This window comes from Prionailurus bengalensis, chromosome B3 (assembly GCF_016509475.1).
Source record: "Prionailurus bengalensis isolate Pbe53 chromosome B3, Fcat_Pben_1.1_paternal_pri, whole genome shotgun sequence".
NCBI lineage: Eukaryota > Metazoa > Chordata > Mammalia > Carnivora > Felidae > Prionailurus > Prionailurus bengalensis.
This window is the reverse complement of record NC_057355.1, coordinates 21,091,319-21,108,604: the sequence shown is the minus strand read 5'-3', so window position 1 is coordinate 21,108,604 and position 17,286 is coordinate 21,091,319. Positions and strand designations below refer to the sequence as shown.

General features: G+C 44.4%; 1 protein-coding gene across 2 annotated transcripts in view; it reads right to left on the bottom strand.

Moving 5' to 3' along the window:
- The window catches only part of FAM189A1 (family with sequence similarity 189 member A1), a 461,340-nt gene that overhangs the window by 18,787 nt on the left and 425,267 nt on the right, over window positions 1-17,286 (bottom strand). For both annotated transcript variants that reach the window (XM_043554845.1, XM_043554846.1), the window contains 3 exons: window positions 12,206-12,313; window positions 2,696-2,856; window positions 1,954-2,089 (listed from right to left, as the gene is read on the bottom strand). In XM_043554845.1, coding sequence (XP_043410780.1) covers window positions 1,954-2,089; window positions 2,696-2,856; window positions 12,206-12,313 — 405 coding nt within the window. The remainder of the gene's footprint in view (window positions 1-1,953; window positions 2,090-2,695; window positions 2,857-12,205; window positions 12,314-17,286) is intronic.

Here is a 17,286-nt window from a genome sequence, read left to right as displayed (position 1 = left end):
AGAAGAAAAGAAATCATTTTGGAAAGATAGAATTCTCCACTCAGATTTTTAAAAAACTCAAGAGGATTTCAATCATTGTAAGTTTAGAAATGAGATTTCAGTCACACTTTGCCCCCTCACTAATGAATCCCCTCCCCTCCGCCTCTGCACCCGGACCTCAGGCGGTTCCTACACATCTGTGGACAGAAAAAAGGCCAAGAGTCCTTGGCCGAGTCCCTGTTTGCTGTCTGCAGCCTGGTGAGCTGGGCCAGGACATTTCAGAGCGAGAGTAGGCAGAGACGGGAGACTCAGAGGCTCAGCTGGCCAGGCTGTCACCTCTGCAAGGGTGGGCTAGGGATGGGCTGAGCAGACCCGCGCAAGTGACCCTCGCGGAGAATCCTTCTTGCAAAAACCGTGTAGCCAAGGTCCCACTGGGCACAGAGGTGGACAGGTCTTACCTTCCCTTTCTGTCCCACAACACCCAGCCTGCAGAATGTGGTCTCCCCTGTGGGTGCAATTATCTCCGGAAGCTTGTGGAGGCTGAGTCTGAACAGCCATTTTAGGTTTGCACCCCCAGAGGTCCCTGAGGGCCAGAAGTTCCCCAGGGGGTGGCCCAGAAGAGAACAGGCACTGTCTCCTGGCCTTCTCACCATGTGGGCTCCAGATCTCAAAGGGGCTGTGAGGACACAGAAGGTCTGGCCCAGGTCTGAGGCTGGCACTACTTCCTGGCAGGTGACTTGGGATGCCAGGGGAGAAGCCCAAAGCTGCGTGCATCTGGACGGGCCCAGGACTGTGTCTTGGTGCCCTGTGGTTGCTCCTGGTCATGGTTTTGCCCACTCTCCTCTGCCTGGGGCTCGGGGCCCAGAACAGGCTGCAGCCCCCATTCTTGGCAGGATTTCTCAGCTCCCCTGCATGTGCCCGTTCTCTGCTGGACTGCTGTGCTCCCCATGTGCACCCCTAAACCTGTGGCCTCCCCACAGCCTGTCCCACACACGGGTGCTGTGTGACCTTCTGAGTGTTCACATCTCTCCTCCCTGGCTAGGGGCCTTGGATATTCAGGAGCGACACATGTGATGACAACCATGATGAGGATGATGCCATTGAAAAGGGCAACTGGCTTTTGCGAATCAGAGCCCACTCTATGTCAAACGCTGTGCTGGGTCCATTACAAACATCCCGTTCCACCCCATGTGCTTGGTACTGTTATGATCCCCATTTTACAGATGAAGAAACTGAGGCTCCACCAACACATCCCCAGTGTGTGCCTGTTGTGGGTCAGACACCGGGAGGTTGTGGGAACACCTGGCTTGCCCAGTTCAGAGAAAGCCAGCTACTCCTACCTGCGGCTCTGGCACTTCCCTGGCCTGTAGCTGCCAGGCCTCAGACAGGACCAGGGATCCAGCACTCCTTTCTCACCTCCCAGGAGACAGCGACAGAGGCATGCAGCTGGAACAGGCCAGAGTCCCCTGGGTTCTCCGTTCACGGCCTGAGCTCTGTCCCTGCTCATGCGTTTGAATCTGTACCAGCTCCTTCAGCACTGTGTCCCCAGACACACTAGCTTGCGTGCATCTGACAAGAGCCCAGGGGGCAATACATAAATATTGGGGTGGCATCTCCAGGCCTGGGGTGGGGCCTCTGCAGTTTCTAGTCCCTAAGGCTGCTGCCTGCTCTTCATGAGTGTTGATAAGACCACAGGTTTGTTCTAAGGCTTAGAGAGAAATACAAATGCAAGAAGCAGGGGCACCTGGGTGGCTCGGTCAGTTGAGTGTCTGACCTCGGCTTGTGGTTCATGAGTTTGAGCCCCACATCGGGCCCGCTGCTGTCAGTGCCAGAACCCGCTTCAGATCCTCTATCCCCCTCTCTCTGCCCCTCCTCGACTTGTGCCCTCTTAAAAATAAATAGAACATTAGAAAACCAAATGCAAGGAGCAGGCCTTAGTACAGGAAACTGGCTTGTCTGGGGCCTGGGCCTCACCTGGCTGGTGGCAGTCGGGCCCACCACGGCCTCGTAGGGTGGGGGGAGCTCGGCGGGGTACAGCAGGCCGGGGCTGTTGATGGCAACATCATACAAAGTGCTGAATGGAGAGGGAGCAAAGTCCAAGTGGAGGCCCCTGAAAAGACAGAACCATTGCACTGTCACTCCTGGGGGAAGGAGCCTGGATGGCTGACATTTCTCTCAAGGCAATCAGCACGTCACTTGTCAGGGTTTCCCCTGGTCAATTACTCATCGTGCTTGTGAAATAAAAGTCTAATTTGCTAGGCAGTTTTAACTCTTGTGTTTTCTTTCTTTCTTTTTTTTTTTTTTCTGGAAAGATATCGACATTTTCAATAAACTCTATGGCCCTGTCCATTAAAATGAAAATAATCACAGAGCCGATTAAATCTTTAATTACATTTTACATGTTATGTTAATGGTCACTACTCAATAGCAGTTTTGCGTTTCATGAGAACATAATAGAGCCACTCACGTCGGGCTAGGTTCTCTTTTGTTGCACGGCAGCGATACCCAGTAGACATGTTCTATCTAAGCCAGGGTTCGAGCTCTTTCCCTGCTCGCGCTCTGCCCTCTAATCAAACATGCTTTCGTATGGTTGCTCTCCTTGGCTCAACTGCCCCACTGAAAATGAGTGTGGCTCCTGCCAGTCCCACCTCCCAGACTGCCTCCTATCTTCCTGGTGTCAATACAAGTCACCACCACCATCTCCGGAAAGACCCACCTGTGGGCCTCGGCTGTGGGAGTACAGGTGTACTCTGGAGGGTAATAAGGTGGAGGTGGGAGAGGGGGGATGAACTCATCGAAGTCCAGGGTCTGGTGGAGAACGGTGCCGTGGGGGGTCACACAGGCAGGGCTGGCGGAATGTGCCCTTTGTGGAAGGAACTGGAAAACAGAGAGATTCACAGTTATTTGGGCCATCTTGTGTGGCTTGTGTCTAATTAAGCTAATTACACATAAGCTTTAATGATCCGTTTGGAACTTATGTAATTTAAACCGTCGGGCTGTGACAGCGAAACACACACTTTAAAATGATGGCTCCGTGAGGAACGCCTCGCCTCCAAAGCTTCATTAGGCTTTGTTTCTTACACTGCTATGCAGAATGCCTCTGTTCTAAGGAAAAACACAGTCTGGGAAGTCTTTTTTTTTTTTTAACGTTTATTTATTTTTGAAAGAGAGAGAGAGAGAGAGGGAAAGAGAATGTGAGCAGGGGAGGGGCAGAAAGAGAGGGAGACACAGAATCCGAAGCAGTCTCTAGGCTCTGAGTTGTCAGCACAAAGCCCAATGCAGGGCTGGAACCCAGGAACCTCAAGACTATGACCTCAGCTGAAGTCAGATGCTCAACCAGCTGAGCCACCCAGATGCCCCCAGGGAAGTCTTTTTGTTTTGTTTTGTTTTTTGTTTTTCTCTTACATATGTTTGTTTATTTATTTTAAGAGAGAGGAAGAGAGAGAATCCCAAGCAGGCTCTGTGTTTTCAGTGCAGAGACTGACGCGGGGCTCAAACCTACACACTGAGATTATGGCCTGAGCTAAAATTAAGAATCAGACACTTAACTGACTGAGCCACCCTGGCACCTCCAATCTAGGAAGTCTTTAATTCTATCCCCACCACTAACTCTTTCTCTTCAGATTATACTAACTAAAACCTGTAGTCAAAAATGGTGCCTAAGGTCCACGATTTAAGACAGTACTTCCGAAGTTCATTCATGAGAAAACACCAAACTCTCAAGATGTTCTTCTCCACCCCCTCCCAAATTCCTGCAGCAAAAAAAAGAAAAACAAGTACTGGGAAATGCCACATATTGTACTCCCTTCTTGGAGCCCTATAATGTATATTACAGTGTTAAAGGCCCTGAGAAGATCTGCACCAGTGCGCACCCCCCCCCACTTTTAAAGTTTATTTATTTATTTTGAGAGAGACAGAGACAGTGCAAGTGCAGGGAGGGCCAGAAAAAGAGGGAGAGAGAGAGAATCCCAAGCATGCTCTGTGCCATCAGTGCACAGCCTGACATGGCGCTTGAACTCATGAAACTGTGAGATCATGACTTGAGCCAAAACCAAGAGTTGGACACTTAACTGACTGAGCCACACGGGCACCCCCAAATCATTAGTGGAACATTTCTCAAATACTTCATTATGGATCCCTTTGGACACAGAGTATCGATGAGTGTTTTGCAGTCCTAGGGAATTCATAAACTTTGTAAAAACACTGCTTTGAGGGAAAATAATCCTTGATGAGCTCCAGAACATTCTGTGAGGCAACCTTAAAACTGAGATGCTGCTTGAGCAAACTGAGGTAAAATCTCTTAAGCAAAAAGAACTCTGCCTCTGCCTAGCTTTCCATTTATTCCCCTGGGAAGCAATGGCCAATAACTTCCCACCCTCTGGTCACTGCTCCCAAGAGGTTACCTGTGGCATGGAGATGCCTGGGCCATTGCTGCAGTGCCAGTCAACACCTCACTGTGAGCTCCTGTAGGGCCAACAAGACTCTGTGTTATGTGAATGCTAGGCTCTGGGACCTCCCACTGCATGGGGGGTGAGGGACACGTGAGACAGTCAAGTGTACACGGCCAAGTAAGGACAGTTCCACTAGTCAGTGTGCTCTCCAAGCACTGTGTGGAGACCTGGAGTCTACAAAGGGTTAATGAAGATGACATTTGAATGGGTCTGCAGATTGGTAGGATGTCAACAGGTGGGCCTGCAAGAAGATAACAGGTGAGCTAGTGAAAGATGTGTTTAAGAAAAGCAAATTTATATAAGGCTCTAGAAATTAATTCTTAATTCTTGGGGCACTGGGGAGCCAGTGATGGTGCTAGAGCTAGGGAACAGTGCTATTAAAGCTGTGTGGTAGGAAGTGCCTTCTGGCAGCCGTGGGTAGGGTGGCCTGGACTTGAAAAAAAGGCTGGGATGATAGGACATTTTTGCCCAAGTGTGGGTCAGGTCACAATTTTGAATATGGTCAAATTCCATGAAACTAGCCTGCTCCAGACTAACAGCGAAAGAATAGTGACCATGTCTACACATGCAACATCACAGACTGAAATTGTCTCGTGTGGGTTTTCTTAACACACAGAGCACGTTCCTTGCCTTTCCAAGGGGTCTGAGCCGTGGCTTTAATTGTCTGAAATAGAGATGAGTCATTGGCTATGAGCAGGTCGAATGTGTGTCTGTCATCCTCCACCTTGGACAGCTGTCAGCCCCAATGCTTATAGCACAAAGCTGAGCAGTTAGGATAAGGCCAAATGTCCTTGATGTCTAATTGAGACATACTCTGATTTGGTGTGTATCAGAAATTAGAAAAATCAATAAAACAATAAAGCAGGAAATGCAAAAGCCAAAATGCTTTCCTTCTGAAGGTACAATCCCCCTAGGAATGAGGACAAGGAGAATTTTCAATGAGAGGCAAGGCACCCCAGATGACCCTATTAGGAGGTTTAAATGCTGCCATACACCCGAGGCTTTTTAAAAGTTAAACAGGTTTAACCACTTCTGCTCTAAACTCTATGTTGCCTTTCCAGTAGTGTGTTGGCTCCACCTTTATGGAACCAACTCAGACTGAGTCCATTGCAAACTGAGCTTGTTCCCCTAGGTTTCTCAGCCTCCCCAAGGGGAGGCTGCAAGTGACACTTGACATATTCCCCCTGCCCCAACCAGTATCTGTTTAATGAGGCAGGGGCTGTCTCCAAGGCCAAGGTCACCTGCTCTGGACTCTGCTCTGAGATGCTGGGGCTAGACCTCTGCAAAGCATATTTCCCAGACTCCCTTGCCAGCTGGCTAACTGTTGGGTTCTGCCAACAGAGGGTGCTAGAGGGGGGGGAGTCGAAGAAGGGAACTACATTATCCTGCTCCTTCCCCACTCCTACCCTTGTGTTCCTCTAGCCCAAGGGGTTCACACACCTGATGGGAGTTTCATTATTGCCCAGCCTTCATCATCCACAAAAGAGGAGTGTGCATTTTAGACCCTGCTGGAGGGAAGTCTCTTCCCATATGTCTGCTCTGGAGAGGGAATCCCAACTTAGGCATGTGCTGTCCTTACATGTGCCCTGGAACCAGGGTGGAGGGCTGGGCTTCCTGAGGCCCACTTAGCGGAGACCCTAAAATTTGGCTCCGTGAGAACAGCGCATAGTCTGTTGTCTGAGATGAAGGGTGAAGAGGTCGGCAGGCCTCAGATGATCCTGCTTGACCACTGAGGGCCCACAAGACTATAAGCATATTACTGACCCCTTTGAGCTCCCCTTTGTCTCCTTTCCTCACCCCACCTGGCCTGACAGGGTCACACTGGGAAACACCATTTCTAGGTCACAGACCCAGACGGTAGTGTTGTGGGGCTTAAACAAGACCACATCACAAATATTAGCTCTTCAGTCCCTATGCCTCTATCTCTGGCCATGGGGGGAGGGGGAGAAGTAAGGAATGGAGGGCAGGACAGGCCTGCAGGGGTCTGGAGACAAGGGGCTGGAATTTCCACAAACTCCTCTGAGTTCTGAGCAGACTCGTCTCCTCCAGGCCCCAGGACAAGCCTGCCAGCCTCCTTTTACACCCTCCCCAGGCTCCTGACCAGCAGCTGCCTCTCTAGTTCGCTGGGAACAGCACACTTTCCCAGTTTCCCTGCCACATTCTGGCTCCTGAATGGGTCACACACACCTTTGAGACTTCCCTCAGGGGCTAAGAAATACAGGGGAATAGGCCTCTTCCTCTACCCTTCCTGAGACTTGGTACAAATACTCTAGTATTACTATGGTAGAAGTTTTCTTAATCCACCTCTCCTGGCCAACCGATCTGATGAGCTGGGGTTTCCCTCCATGCTCCAGACCCTGGAGTGACGCCTGCCTGAGGCACCTTGCTGCTCTCCAGTCCTGCCACCATGCCAGGTGTACCATGTGTGTTTCCTGCCTACCCAGGACACAAGGGCGCATTCCCGAACAGCTAAAGGCCAGTTTTAGTTACTACTGTAATTCATAATGAAATATGAATGCAGGCAGGAAAACACGCTCATTCTACGAGAACCAAGTTGAACGCTTTGGAAAGACTTGACAAAGGAGAGCAGCTGAGCAGAAACCACTGCCAAAATGGGAACTGGCAAGGCAGCTAGCTGTAAGGGAGGGAGAGGAGTCAGAAGATATTCAGGGGAGTTCGTGCATCTCATTTTGCCTGGCTCATGCCAATTTCAAGGATCTGGAAATTACAGATAGTGATATTTTTATGAAGTTTATACAGGATATGCAACTTGGGGGCACCTGGGCAGCTCACTTGGTTGAGTGTCCTACTTTAGCTCAGGTCATGATCTTGCAGTTCGTGAGTTTGAGGCCCACATCAGGCTTGCTGCTGTCAGCCTGTCAACATAGAGCCCGCTTTGGATCCTCTGTCCCCCTCTCTCTGCCCCTTCCCCACTCACGTTCTCTCAAAAATAAATCAATATTAAGAAAAAAAAAAGAAATGCAACTCAGTACAGCAATGTGTAGACCCATTATTGAACAGAAGATCTTGGCCCCAAATCAAAACCCTGATGGATAAATGCTCATCTGCATATTTAAAGTCAAAATAAAATGTTTGTAGCTTGTATGTATCACTTTTAGGATTGTCTGCTGTAACTAGATTTTAAGATTAGTCAGACACCCTTTGGTCCTAGTCCCTTAGTCCTACATAAGTAGCACCTACTACCTAGAGACGTTTCTGGTAAACCCAAACTTCAAGGAAGGCCACTGTGGGTCCAAAGAGGGCCAGCCTCCGTGGGGTGCTGAACCAGCAGTGGAGTGAGCCAGAGAGGTGAAGATACTGGTGAACTTGAGCGATTCTGGGGCTCCCAGGAGGTGGTGTCCCAACTGTCCCTGGCCACGACACCCCTTGCTAGCTCTGTGGGCAATGATGCTCTGTCTGCACTTTCTGGAGGTGTTCTGCTTTACAGGGCACATGACTAGTGTTGAGAACATAAATGACAATAATAAAAGATGAAGTTCACAGGCAAGTTCCTAATGGAGATGCATGCAATAGCAGATGATGTCTCTTGGGCTAAAGTGGCTGGCAATAAAGTACGTGGGGAGGAAAAGAGCTGGATGGAAAAATGGAAAAATGAGATTATGCTCAAGAAATAAAACTAAAAATGTGAGATTAGAGACACTTTGGAGGTAAAAGCTTTCTCCATAAAACCATATCTATAAACTGAATTTTATACTCAGATCGCCTTTTGCCACTAGTTCCAAACATATTAGAGTACTTCAGCTTTCTAAATTCTGACGCTAGGCATCTCATGTATACATGCATTCATTATATCAGTTCCCCAAATGGTTATTTATCCCAAAATGCTGATCCCCAGAAATAAGAAAGGAACTGCGGGTTCCTTCCATGCCAGGCTAAGGCTCTTGCTGTGAGTCTCAGTCTGTTGTCTAGAGCACCCCGTGGTCTTCTTTGTTGTGTAAACTACACCTATGAGAATTAACTCACTTCCCATTTTTGTGCTTTTGGAGCAGGGCTGGAGCTTAAAGGTACTTGTGAAACAATGTGTGTGCAGATGCCTCCTAGATTTTTAAAATTCTGTATCTCAACCTCTTATAATTATCTCACCCACACCAAAAATTGAGAGCAGTATATCCAGGGACCCCCTTTTTTTTCTGAATCTTCCCAAAGAACTCCATCCTTTTTTGTAAAATAAACAATTCTCTTTTTTGCACTCATATTTCATCGGCTTATATAGCACTAGAACATGCACTTAACAATCCAAATACCACTGACATAGACTGGTTTGGGGACAGATACAACTGTCCCTTGGAAAGCTTGTGACCAAACTACTGGGAGCAGAGAAGGCACATGGGTGAACCACAGAGGCTGCTGGTGAACAAACGTGTTGTGGGGAGCAGACAGTGCATCATCGGTAGGATGGAGACCATGGCTACCCGGCCAGTGGGGTCAGCACAGGTGGGCTAAGGGAGCTATGACTATATGTGCTTACTGAAGCACCATCTGCACAGGCATAAACAAAACCACAACGCAGAGTACTAACCACTATATGATCACAGTGACATAAACAAAACCAAAATCAAAAATAAGAAAGGGGCACCATGGAGCACCTGGGTGGCTCAGTCGGTTAAGTGTCCAACTTCAGCTCCTGTCATGATCTCACAGTTCGTGAGTTTGAGCCCTGCATTGGACTCTGTGCTGACAGCTCAGAGCCTGTAGCCTGCTTCGGATTCTGTGTCTTCCTCTCTCTGCCCCTCCTCTGCTTGTGCTCTGTCCCTCTCTTTTTCCCTCTCAAAAATAAATAAACATTAATAAAAAATGTTTTTTGAAAAGAAAAGGGTGCTTGGGTGGCTCAGTCAGTTAAGCATCTGACTTAGGCTCAGTTCATGATCTCGTGGTTCTATCTCCACTTTGGGTGAGCATGAGCCCTGCTTCTCTCTCTCTCTCCCTCTCTCTCTTTTTCCCTCTCTCTGCCCCTTGCTCACTCATGCCCTCTCTCAAAAAAAGAAAGAAAGAACTCAAGCATTCATAGATCGAATAGATAAATAGCCAACTGACTGACATTACATCCATATTATGGATCAATGTAGACAGGAATACATTTCTGTGTAGATTAACCTAGAGGGATGTCCATGAGAGTTTCAGGCTATTAAAATCACACTGCAGAGTGATAATGAATGGTATGATCCTATTTGGCTAAAAGGAAGAAATAATGGAAGGAAGAAGAAAGGGAAGGATGGAGGGAAGAAGGGAAGGAGGAACAAGGAAAATAGATTATATATATGTTAATATAAACACTAAGAAGTCAATAAAGAAATGGAAGGATTTAATGCAAAGTTTCCTCAAGAGAATAAGATGGGAGAAGGTAGATTATTAACTATGCCTTTATCTATCTCTATGTTTTACTTGTTTCAGTGATCATACATTACTTCTTTAATTAAACAGTCTAATGAAATGAAGTAAGAAAATTAAAGTCAATTGCAATGGAGTAGAGCTGGAGAAAAAGGAAAAGACTTTTCTAAAAAAGTAAAAAGAGCCTGAGGCATTTTCATGAATAAATAGTACCAGGTTCCATCCTGCAGGGCGTACCCATGAGCCCCTGGGCTTCCCACTTCTCCTTTCTCACGGGTGCAGCCTGTGTGGCCAGCTTCACCCAGCTTCTGACCCATGTGGTAAGAGCCCACCTCCTTCACATGGCCACCAGGGTTTTTCAAAGTCCACACACATGCATTATGTGATTCCTCTGTCAGCGGACCCAAGAGGAAGCAGAACATGAACAGTCTTACATAGAGCAGAGGAAACTGGGACCAATAGGCAGGGATGTGCCCAAGATCATGCACTGGTTCCACAATGCACCATGGTCATATACCACCTGTCCCCCTTGAGCCTTGTCTGGTCCCATAGCCCATAGACACAAAGGGAAAAGGACTCACCTGCAGGAATTTAACTGATTTCTACTTCTAAGCCAGGGGTAAGAAGCAAACTTACCCACAAACACTCAGCTATGAAACAACCAGAGGTTGTGATGGTGGCTGTGGTAATTGTAAAAACACCTTATTTCCCTTTGGTGTTTTACAGTTGGCAAAGTACATCAAGGGCCATGGCATTCATAGTCGTGGCTGAGATAGCCCAGTAACTAATATTCTGCCCACATTTATGGATCGACTAGGTCATGTTTCTTGAATGTTCACCAGGTATACCATTAGGTTCATTTGAGTTGAGGAAATTGAGGCTCTGGCGGGTTCAGTGACATGTCCGGAGTCCCCTGCCTCATATGCAGAAGAGGTGGGACTCCGACCCAGTCATGGCTGTCGTCAGGCCCAGGATTCCAGGCCCGCTCAGGTTCCCTGTGGCAGAATGATAGAATGACCCTGCTCTTGATGTTACAGTTGTATATCTATCACAGCTTCCATAGGCCTGATGCTTGTTTAGTTGGTGGGTTTCATTCTAACACTTCAAACCAGGAAATGCAAACGTTTACATTTATAGCCCTTTGGTTCTGTTAGTTTGGTCAAATTGGTGTGATATTTACAGATCAATAGTAAAATATGCAGAGGTGAGTAGAACCCCATGGTACTTAACCTTTCCTTTACACAACATGCCGGAGAAAATCACCAACATGAGGCCTCGGTGAGCAGGGCCAAAAGTTCATCGCTGCTGAATAACTGCTTAATTAGATACCTTTCGGAGAACTGCCACTTCTCAGAAAGGTCAGCCCTGGCTGTGACAGCTGTGTAGATATACACTGGGACAAAGAGGCGGATGTTGCATATGATTAGAACCAATGAATTTTTAACATCTTGGTAATGATGCTCTCTGGCCCTGTATCTTGATGAACTGATGTATTGCCATGGGGTGGATAAGAAAGAGCAAATAAAACAGCCTACTACAAGAATAACTTGCTTTTCTTTTTGTGAGATGCATAAAACACTGAGGGGGAGGCAGATGGATCTTGAAGAAGCAACACAAGAGACAGAGACACAGAGACAGACAGATGCACGCACACACAGATGATTCCTACCCTGAGCACTAGAGAACAATATCTTCCCATTAGTTTCTCTTTATCGTACTGACTTTAGTGGTGACACAGCAAACAGTGGGTTGTGTTTCATTTACACTGAATAATAAAGAGCCTTCATTATTTATTAAGCATGTACTTATAAACGTGTATTAATATGTGTATGACCCTTGCTCCTGTTATTATCTCTCTCCCTTGGGAGCAGCAGTTCTTCGACTGTAAGACCCTGGCCAGGGTGGTCATGAGGGCCAGCCAGTGACCTGCCAGTAGATTATGAGCTCAGGGTTAATTAGGAAGTCTAAAAAGCACAGATGAGCAGTTTTTCAATTTGAAAAGAACTCATCTTCTAAAACCTCCCTTTATTAAAAGAGAACATTAAAGCTTGAAGAAGCCACCTCGCTCTGGAGGTGCTGGGCCCAGAGGATGTCTAGGGCTACAGGATTGTCACTAAAATTATTCAGGGGACACAGTAGAGGCCGTCTAGAGGGGCATGAGGGAGGCCGGACTCTGTTAACATGCAGCTCTGTTAACATGCATTCAATGCCTAAAATAAATATGTTAGTGGCACCAAATGTACAGGTTCTCTGTCTTCCAGAGGGCAGCATGAGGTGGCCTCCATGGACCCTCAGGGCCTATCATCCTTGGGGTTTCTGGTTGGAAGCTAGAAGTGTCCACTCTATGTTGGTTTCAAACTGGCTGGAGGAGAAGGGGGTCAGGCTAGCCATCTTGAGCGTGCTTGGGAAGGAAGGGGGCCACTCACCATCTGCAGGACATCAGAAGAGACCATCTGCATGCAGCACATGGCTGTGGCCAAAGCACACACGATGGTGGAGAGGACATTGAGGGCACACACGCTGAAGAGGAGATCCTGTGAGAGAAAAAAAGGCAGAAGAAAGTCAGTCTCATCCTGACAACTCAGAAGGCAGATCCTTAGCATTTCCATCAAGGTCCAGAAAAAGTGTGGCCAATTGTTACCCACTTCATGGAGGTTTTGTTTTGTAGCTTTTTGTTTGCTTCATAATCAAAACTGGACTTTAATAGAGACACATCTGTTTATTCTTCTACAATGCTGATCAAATTATTAGATACTAAATGATATATTTCACAATTTTGATCATGATTAGGCAGTCACTGTCTAAGAAAATCTTGGAATCACCAGCATTTAAGCGGATGGGCAATCTTTATTAATTATAAAATGTATCTCAAAATTAAGTATTTAATAAAATGCCAAGCTTTCTTTCTTTCTTTCTTTCTTTCTTTCTTCCTTTCTTCTTTCTTCCTTTTTACTGTTTATTCATTTTTGAGAGACAGAGAGAGATAGAGCACGAAGAGGGGAGGGGCAGAGAGGGAGAGACACAGAATCTGAAGCAGGCTCCAGGGTCTGAGCTGCCAGCACAGAACCCTACGTGGGGCTCGAACTCATGAACCATGAGATCATGATCTGAGCCGAAGTCAGACACTTAACTGAGGAAGCCACCCAGGCACCCCTAAAATGCCAAGTTTTTAAATTAAGCTTTTTACCTTGGGGTAATGGTAGAATCACATGCAGGTATATAAGAAATAATACAGAGAAATCCTGCATACTCTTTACTCAGTTTCCCCCATGGTAGCATCTTATAAAACTATAGTGAAATATCATAGCCAGGATTGATGTGGATGCAGTCAAGAAGAACATTTCCATCATCACAAGGCTCCCTGCCCCATGTTGCCCTTTCATTGACCAACATACCTCCTTCCCCCTGTTCCAGCTCAACCCTTGTCAACCATTAATCTGGTCTCAATTTTTATAATTTTGTCCTTTCAAGAACCATATACAAGTGGAATCATATAGCATGTAACCTTACTTTTTTCACTCAGCATAATTCCCTGAAGATTCATCCATGCTGTTGCACGTATCATAGTTCATTCCTTTTTACTGTTGAGCAGTATTCCATGGCTTGGATGTACCCAGTTTGCTCAATCAGGCACCAGATGAGAAATATCTGGGTTGTTTTCAATTTGTTGGCTTATACAAATAAAGTTGCCATTAACATTTGCATACAGGTCTTTGTGTGACCATAGGTTTTTATTTCTCTGGGAAAAATGTCCAAGAGTACAGTTGTTGAGTCACATGGTAATTGAATGTTTAGTTTTATGAGAAATTGCCAAATTGTCTTCCACAGTGGATGAACCATTTTACGTTCCTACCAGCAGTGTATGAATGATCCAGCTTCTCTGTTTCCTTGTCCACACTTGGTATCACCATTTTTATTTTAGCCATTCTGATGGGGAGTGTAGTGATATACCAATATGGTTTTAATTTATATTTCCTTGATGGCTAATGCTGCTAAACATCTTCATGTGTGCTCAGTTTTTTAAGTTTATTTATTTTGAGAGAGAGAGAGAGAGAGAGAAAGAGAATGAACATGGGAGGGGCAGATGGAGAAAGAATCCCACATGGGCTCTGCACTGTCAGCTCAGAACCCATGTGGGGTACAAACTCATGAACCGTGAGATCATGACCTGAGCTAAGTGAAAACAAGAGTCAGACGCTTAACCAGCTGAGCCACCCAGGCAACCCTATGTGTGCTCATTGGATATCTATGCCCTCTTAGGTAAAGTGTCTGTTCATACCTTTTGCCCATTCCCCAACTGCACTGGATGCATTTTTATTGAGTTTTGAGAGTTCTTTTTGCATTTAAGATCCTGCTCTTTTGTCAGATATGTGGTTTGCAAACATTTTTTCCCAGTCCATAATTTGTTTTTTAATCCTCTTCACACAAGTTTTCACTGAACACAAGTTTTGTAAGTTTCATGTTCACAATATCCAGCTTACCAATTTTACTTTATGGATCATGCTTTTGGTGTCAAGTTTAAGAACTTCTGTCTAATCCAAGATTGTGAAGATTTCTGGGTTTTCTATCCTGTTCCATTGATATATATGTATGTTTTTGTGCCAGTACCATAATGTTTTGATGACTATAGCTTTGTAACACAGCTTGAAGTCTGAAATTGTGATGCCCCCAGCTTTGCTTTGCTTTGTCAAGATTGCTTTGGCTATTCAGGGTCTTTTGTCCTTCAATGCAAAATTTAGGATTGTTTTTTAAATGCTGGTGGCATTTTGATAGGGATTGCACTGAATGTGTAGATTGCTTTGGGTGGTATAGACATTTTAACAGTATCTGTTATTCCAATCTATAAACATGGAATGTTTTTCCATTTCTTTGTGTCCTCTTCACTTTCTTTCATAAGTGTCCTATAGTTTTCAGAGTATAGATCTTTTACCTCTTTGGTTAGGTTTATTCCTAGGTATCTTAGGGTTTTTGGTATAATTGTAAAATGGGATTGATTCCTTGATTTCTTTTTCTGATGCTTCATTATTGGTGTATAGAAATGCAACAGATTTCTGTACCTTGATTTTATATCCTGTGAGTTTGCTGAATTCATGTATTAGTTCTAACAAACTTTTTGGTGGAGTCTTTCAGGTTTTCTACATAGAGTATCATGTCACCTTTGAATAGTGAAATTTTGACTTTTTCCTTCCCAGTTTGGATGTCTTTTATTTCTTTTTGTTGTCTGATTGCTGAGGCTAAGACTTCCAGTACTATGTTAAATAGTAATGGTGAGAGTGGACATCCCTGTCTTGTTCCTGACCATTGAGTAAAAGCTCTCATTTTTTTCCCCAATTGGGTATATTAGTTGTGGATCTTTCATATATGGCCTTTATGATGTTGGGGTTCATTCCATCTATCCCTACTTAAGAATTTTTATCAAGAAAGGATGCTGTATTTTGTCAAATGCTTTTTCTGCATCTATTGAGAGAATCATGTGGTTCTTAGCCTTTCTTTTATCAATGTGGTATATCACATTGATTGATTTGTGAGTATTGAACCATCAATGAAGCCCAGGAATAAATACCAATTGTGGTGACTAATTATTTTAATACTGATGAATTAAATTTGCTGGTACTTTGTTGAGAATTTTTGCATCCATGTTCAGGGATACTGGCCTATAATTCTGCTTCTTAGTGGGGTCTTTTTCTGGTTTTGGAGTCAATGTAATCGTGGCCTCCTAGAAGAAATTTGGGAGTTTTCCTTCCATTTTTTTTGGGGGGGGGGAGGACAGTGTGAGAAGAACAGGTATTAATTCTTCTTTAATGTCTTGTAGAATTCCCCTGGGAAGCCATCTGGCGACTTTTGTTTGTTGGGAAATTTTTGATTGCTTATTCAATTTCTTTTCTGGTTATGGGTCTATTCAAACTTTCTATTTCTTCCTGTGTCAATTTTGGTAGTTTGTATGTTTCTAGGAATTTGTCTATTTCTTCCAGCTTGTGCAGTTTATTGGCATATATTTTTTCATAATCTCTTATAATTTTTGGCATTTCTGTGGTGTTAGTTGTGATCTCTCCTCTCTGATTAATGACTTTATTTATTTGAGTTCTTTCTCTTTTCTTTCTGACAAGTCTGGCTAGGGGTTTATAAATTAATTTTATTAATCTTTTCAAGGAATCAGCTCTTGGTTTCATTGATCTATTCTGTTTTTGTTTGTTTCTCTTTCGTTTATTTCTGCTCTAGCTTTTATTAGTTCCCTTCTGCTAGATTTAGGTTTTTATACTGCTCCTTTTCTAGCTCCTTTAGGTGTAAAGTTAGGTTGTGTATTTGAGACTATTCTTGCTTCTTGATACAGGCCTGTATTGCAATATACTTCTCTCTTGGACTGCCTTTGCTGCATCCAAAGGGCTTGGACTTTTATGTTTTAATTTTCCTTTGCTTCCATATATTTTCTAATTTCTTCTTTAATTTCCAGGTTAACCCATTCATTCTGTAGTAGGATGTTTTTAACCTTCCATGTATTTGTGGGATTTCCAAATTTTTTCTTGTGGTTGATTTCAAGTTTCATAGTGTTGTGGTCTGCAAATATGCATGGTCTCCATCATTTTGTACTTGCTGAGGACTGATTTATAACCCATTATGTGATCTATTCCAAAGAATGTTCCATGTGCACTTGAAAAGAATGTGTATTCTGCTGCTTTAGGATGGCATGTTCTGAATATAACTGGTAAGTCCAACTGGTTCAGTGTGTCATTCAAAGCCATTGTTTCCTTGTTGATTTTCCGCTTAGATGATATGTCCATTGTTGTAAGTGGGGTATTAAGGTCTCCTACTATTATCTATTATTAATTATCTATTATTATCAATGAGTTTATGTTTGTTATTAATTGATTTATATACTTGGGTGCTCTCAAGGTGGGGGCATAAATATTTACAATTGTTAGATCTTCTTGATGGACAGACCCCTTAATTGTGGTATAATGCTCTTCTTCGTCTCTTGTTACAGATTTTGGTTTAAAATCCAGTTTTCCAGATATAAGTATGGCTACTCTGGCTTTTTTTTTTTTACATCCATTAGAATGATAGATGGTTCTCCATCCCTTCACTTTCAATCTGCAGGTATCATTAGGTCTTTATAAAATAAGTCTCTTGTAGGCAGCATATAAATGTGTCTTGTTTTTATTTTTATACATTCTGATACCCTATGTCTTTTGATTGGAGCATTTAGCCCATTTACATTCAGGGTGATTATTGATAGATATGAATTTAGTGCCATTGTGTTACCTCTAAAGTAAGTATTTCTGGTGATGTTCTGTATTCCTTTCTAGTCTTTGTTGGTTTTGTTACTCTTTTCCCCAAAGAGTTCCCTTTAATATTTCTTGCAGGGCTGGCTTAGTGGTTACAAACTCTCTAGTTTTTGATTCTCTGGGGAACTCTTCATCTCTCCTTCTATTCTGAGTGACAGGCTTGCTGGATAAAGCATTCTTGGCTGCATATTTCATATTTTCCCATTCAGCACATTGAATATATC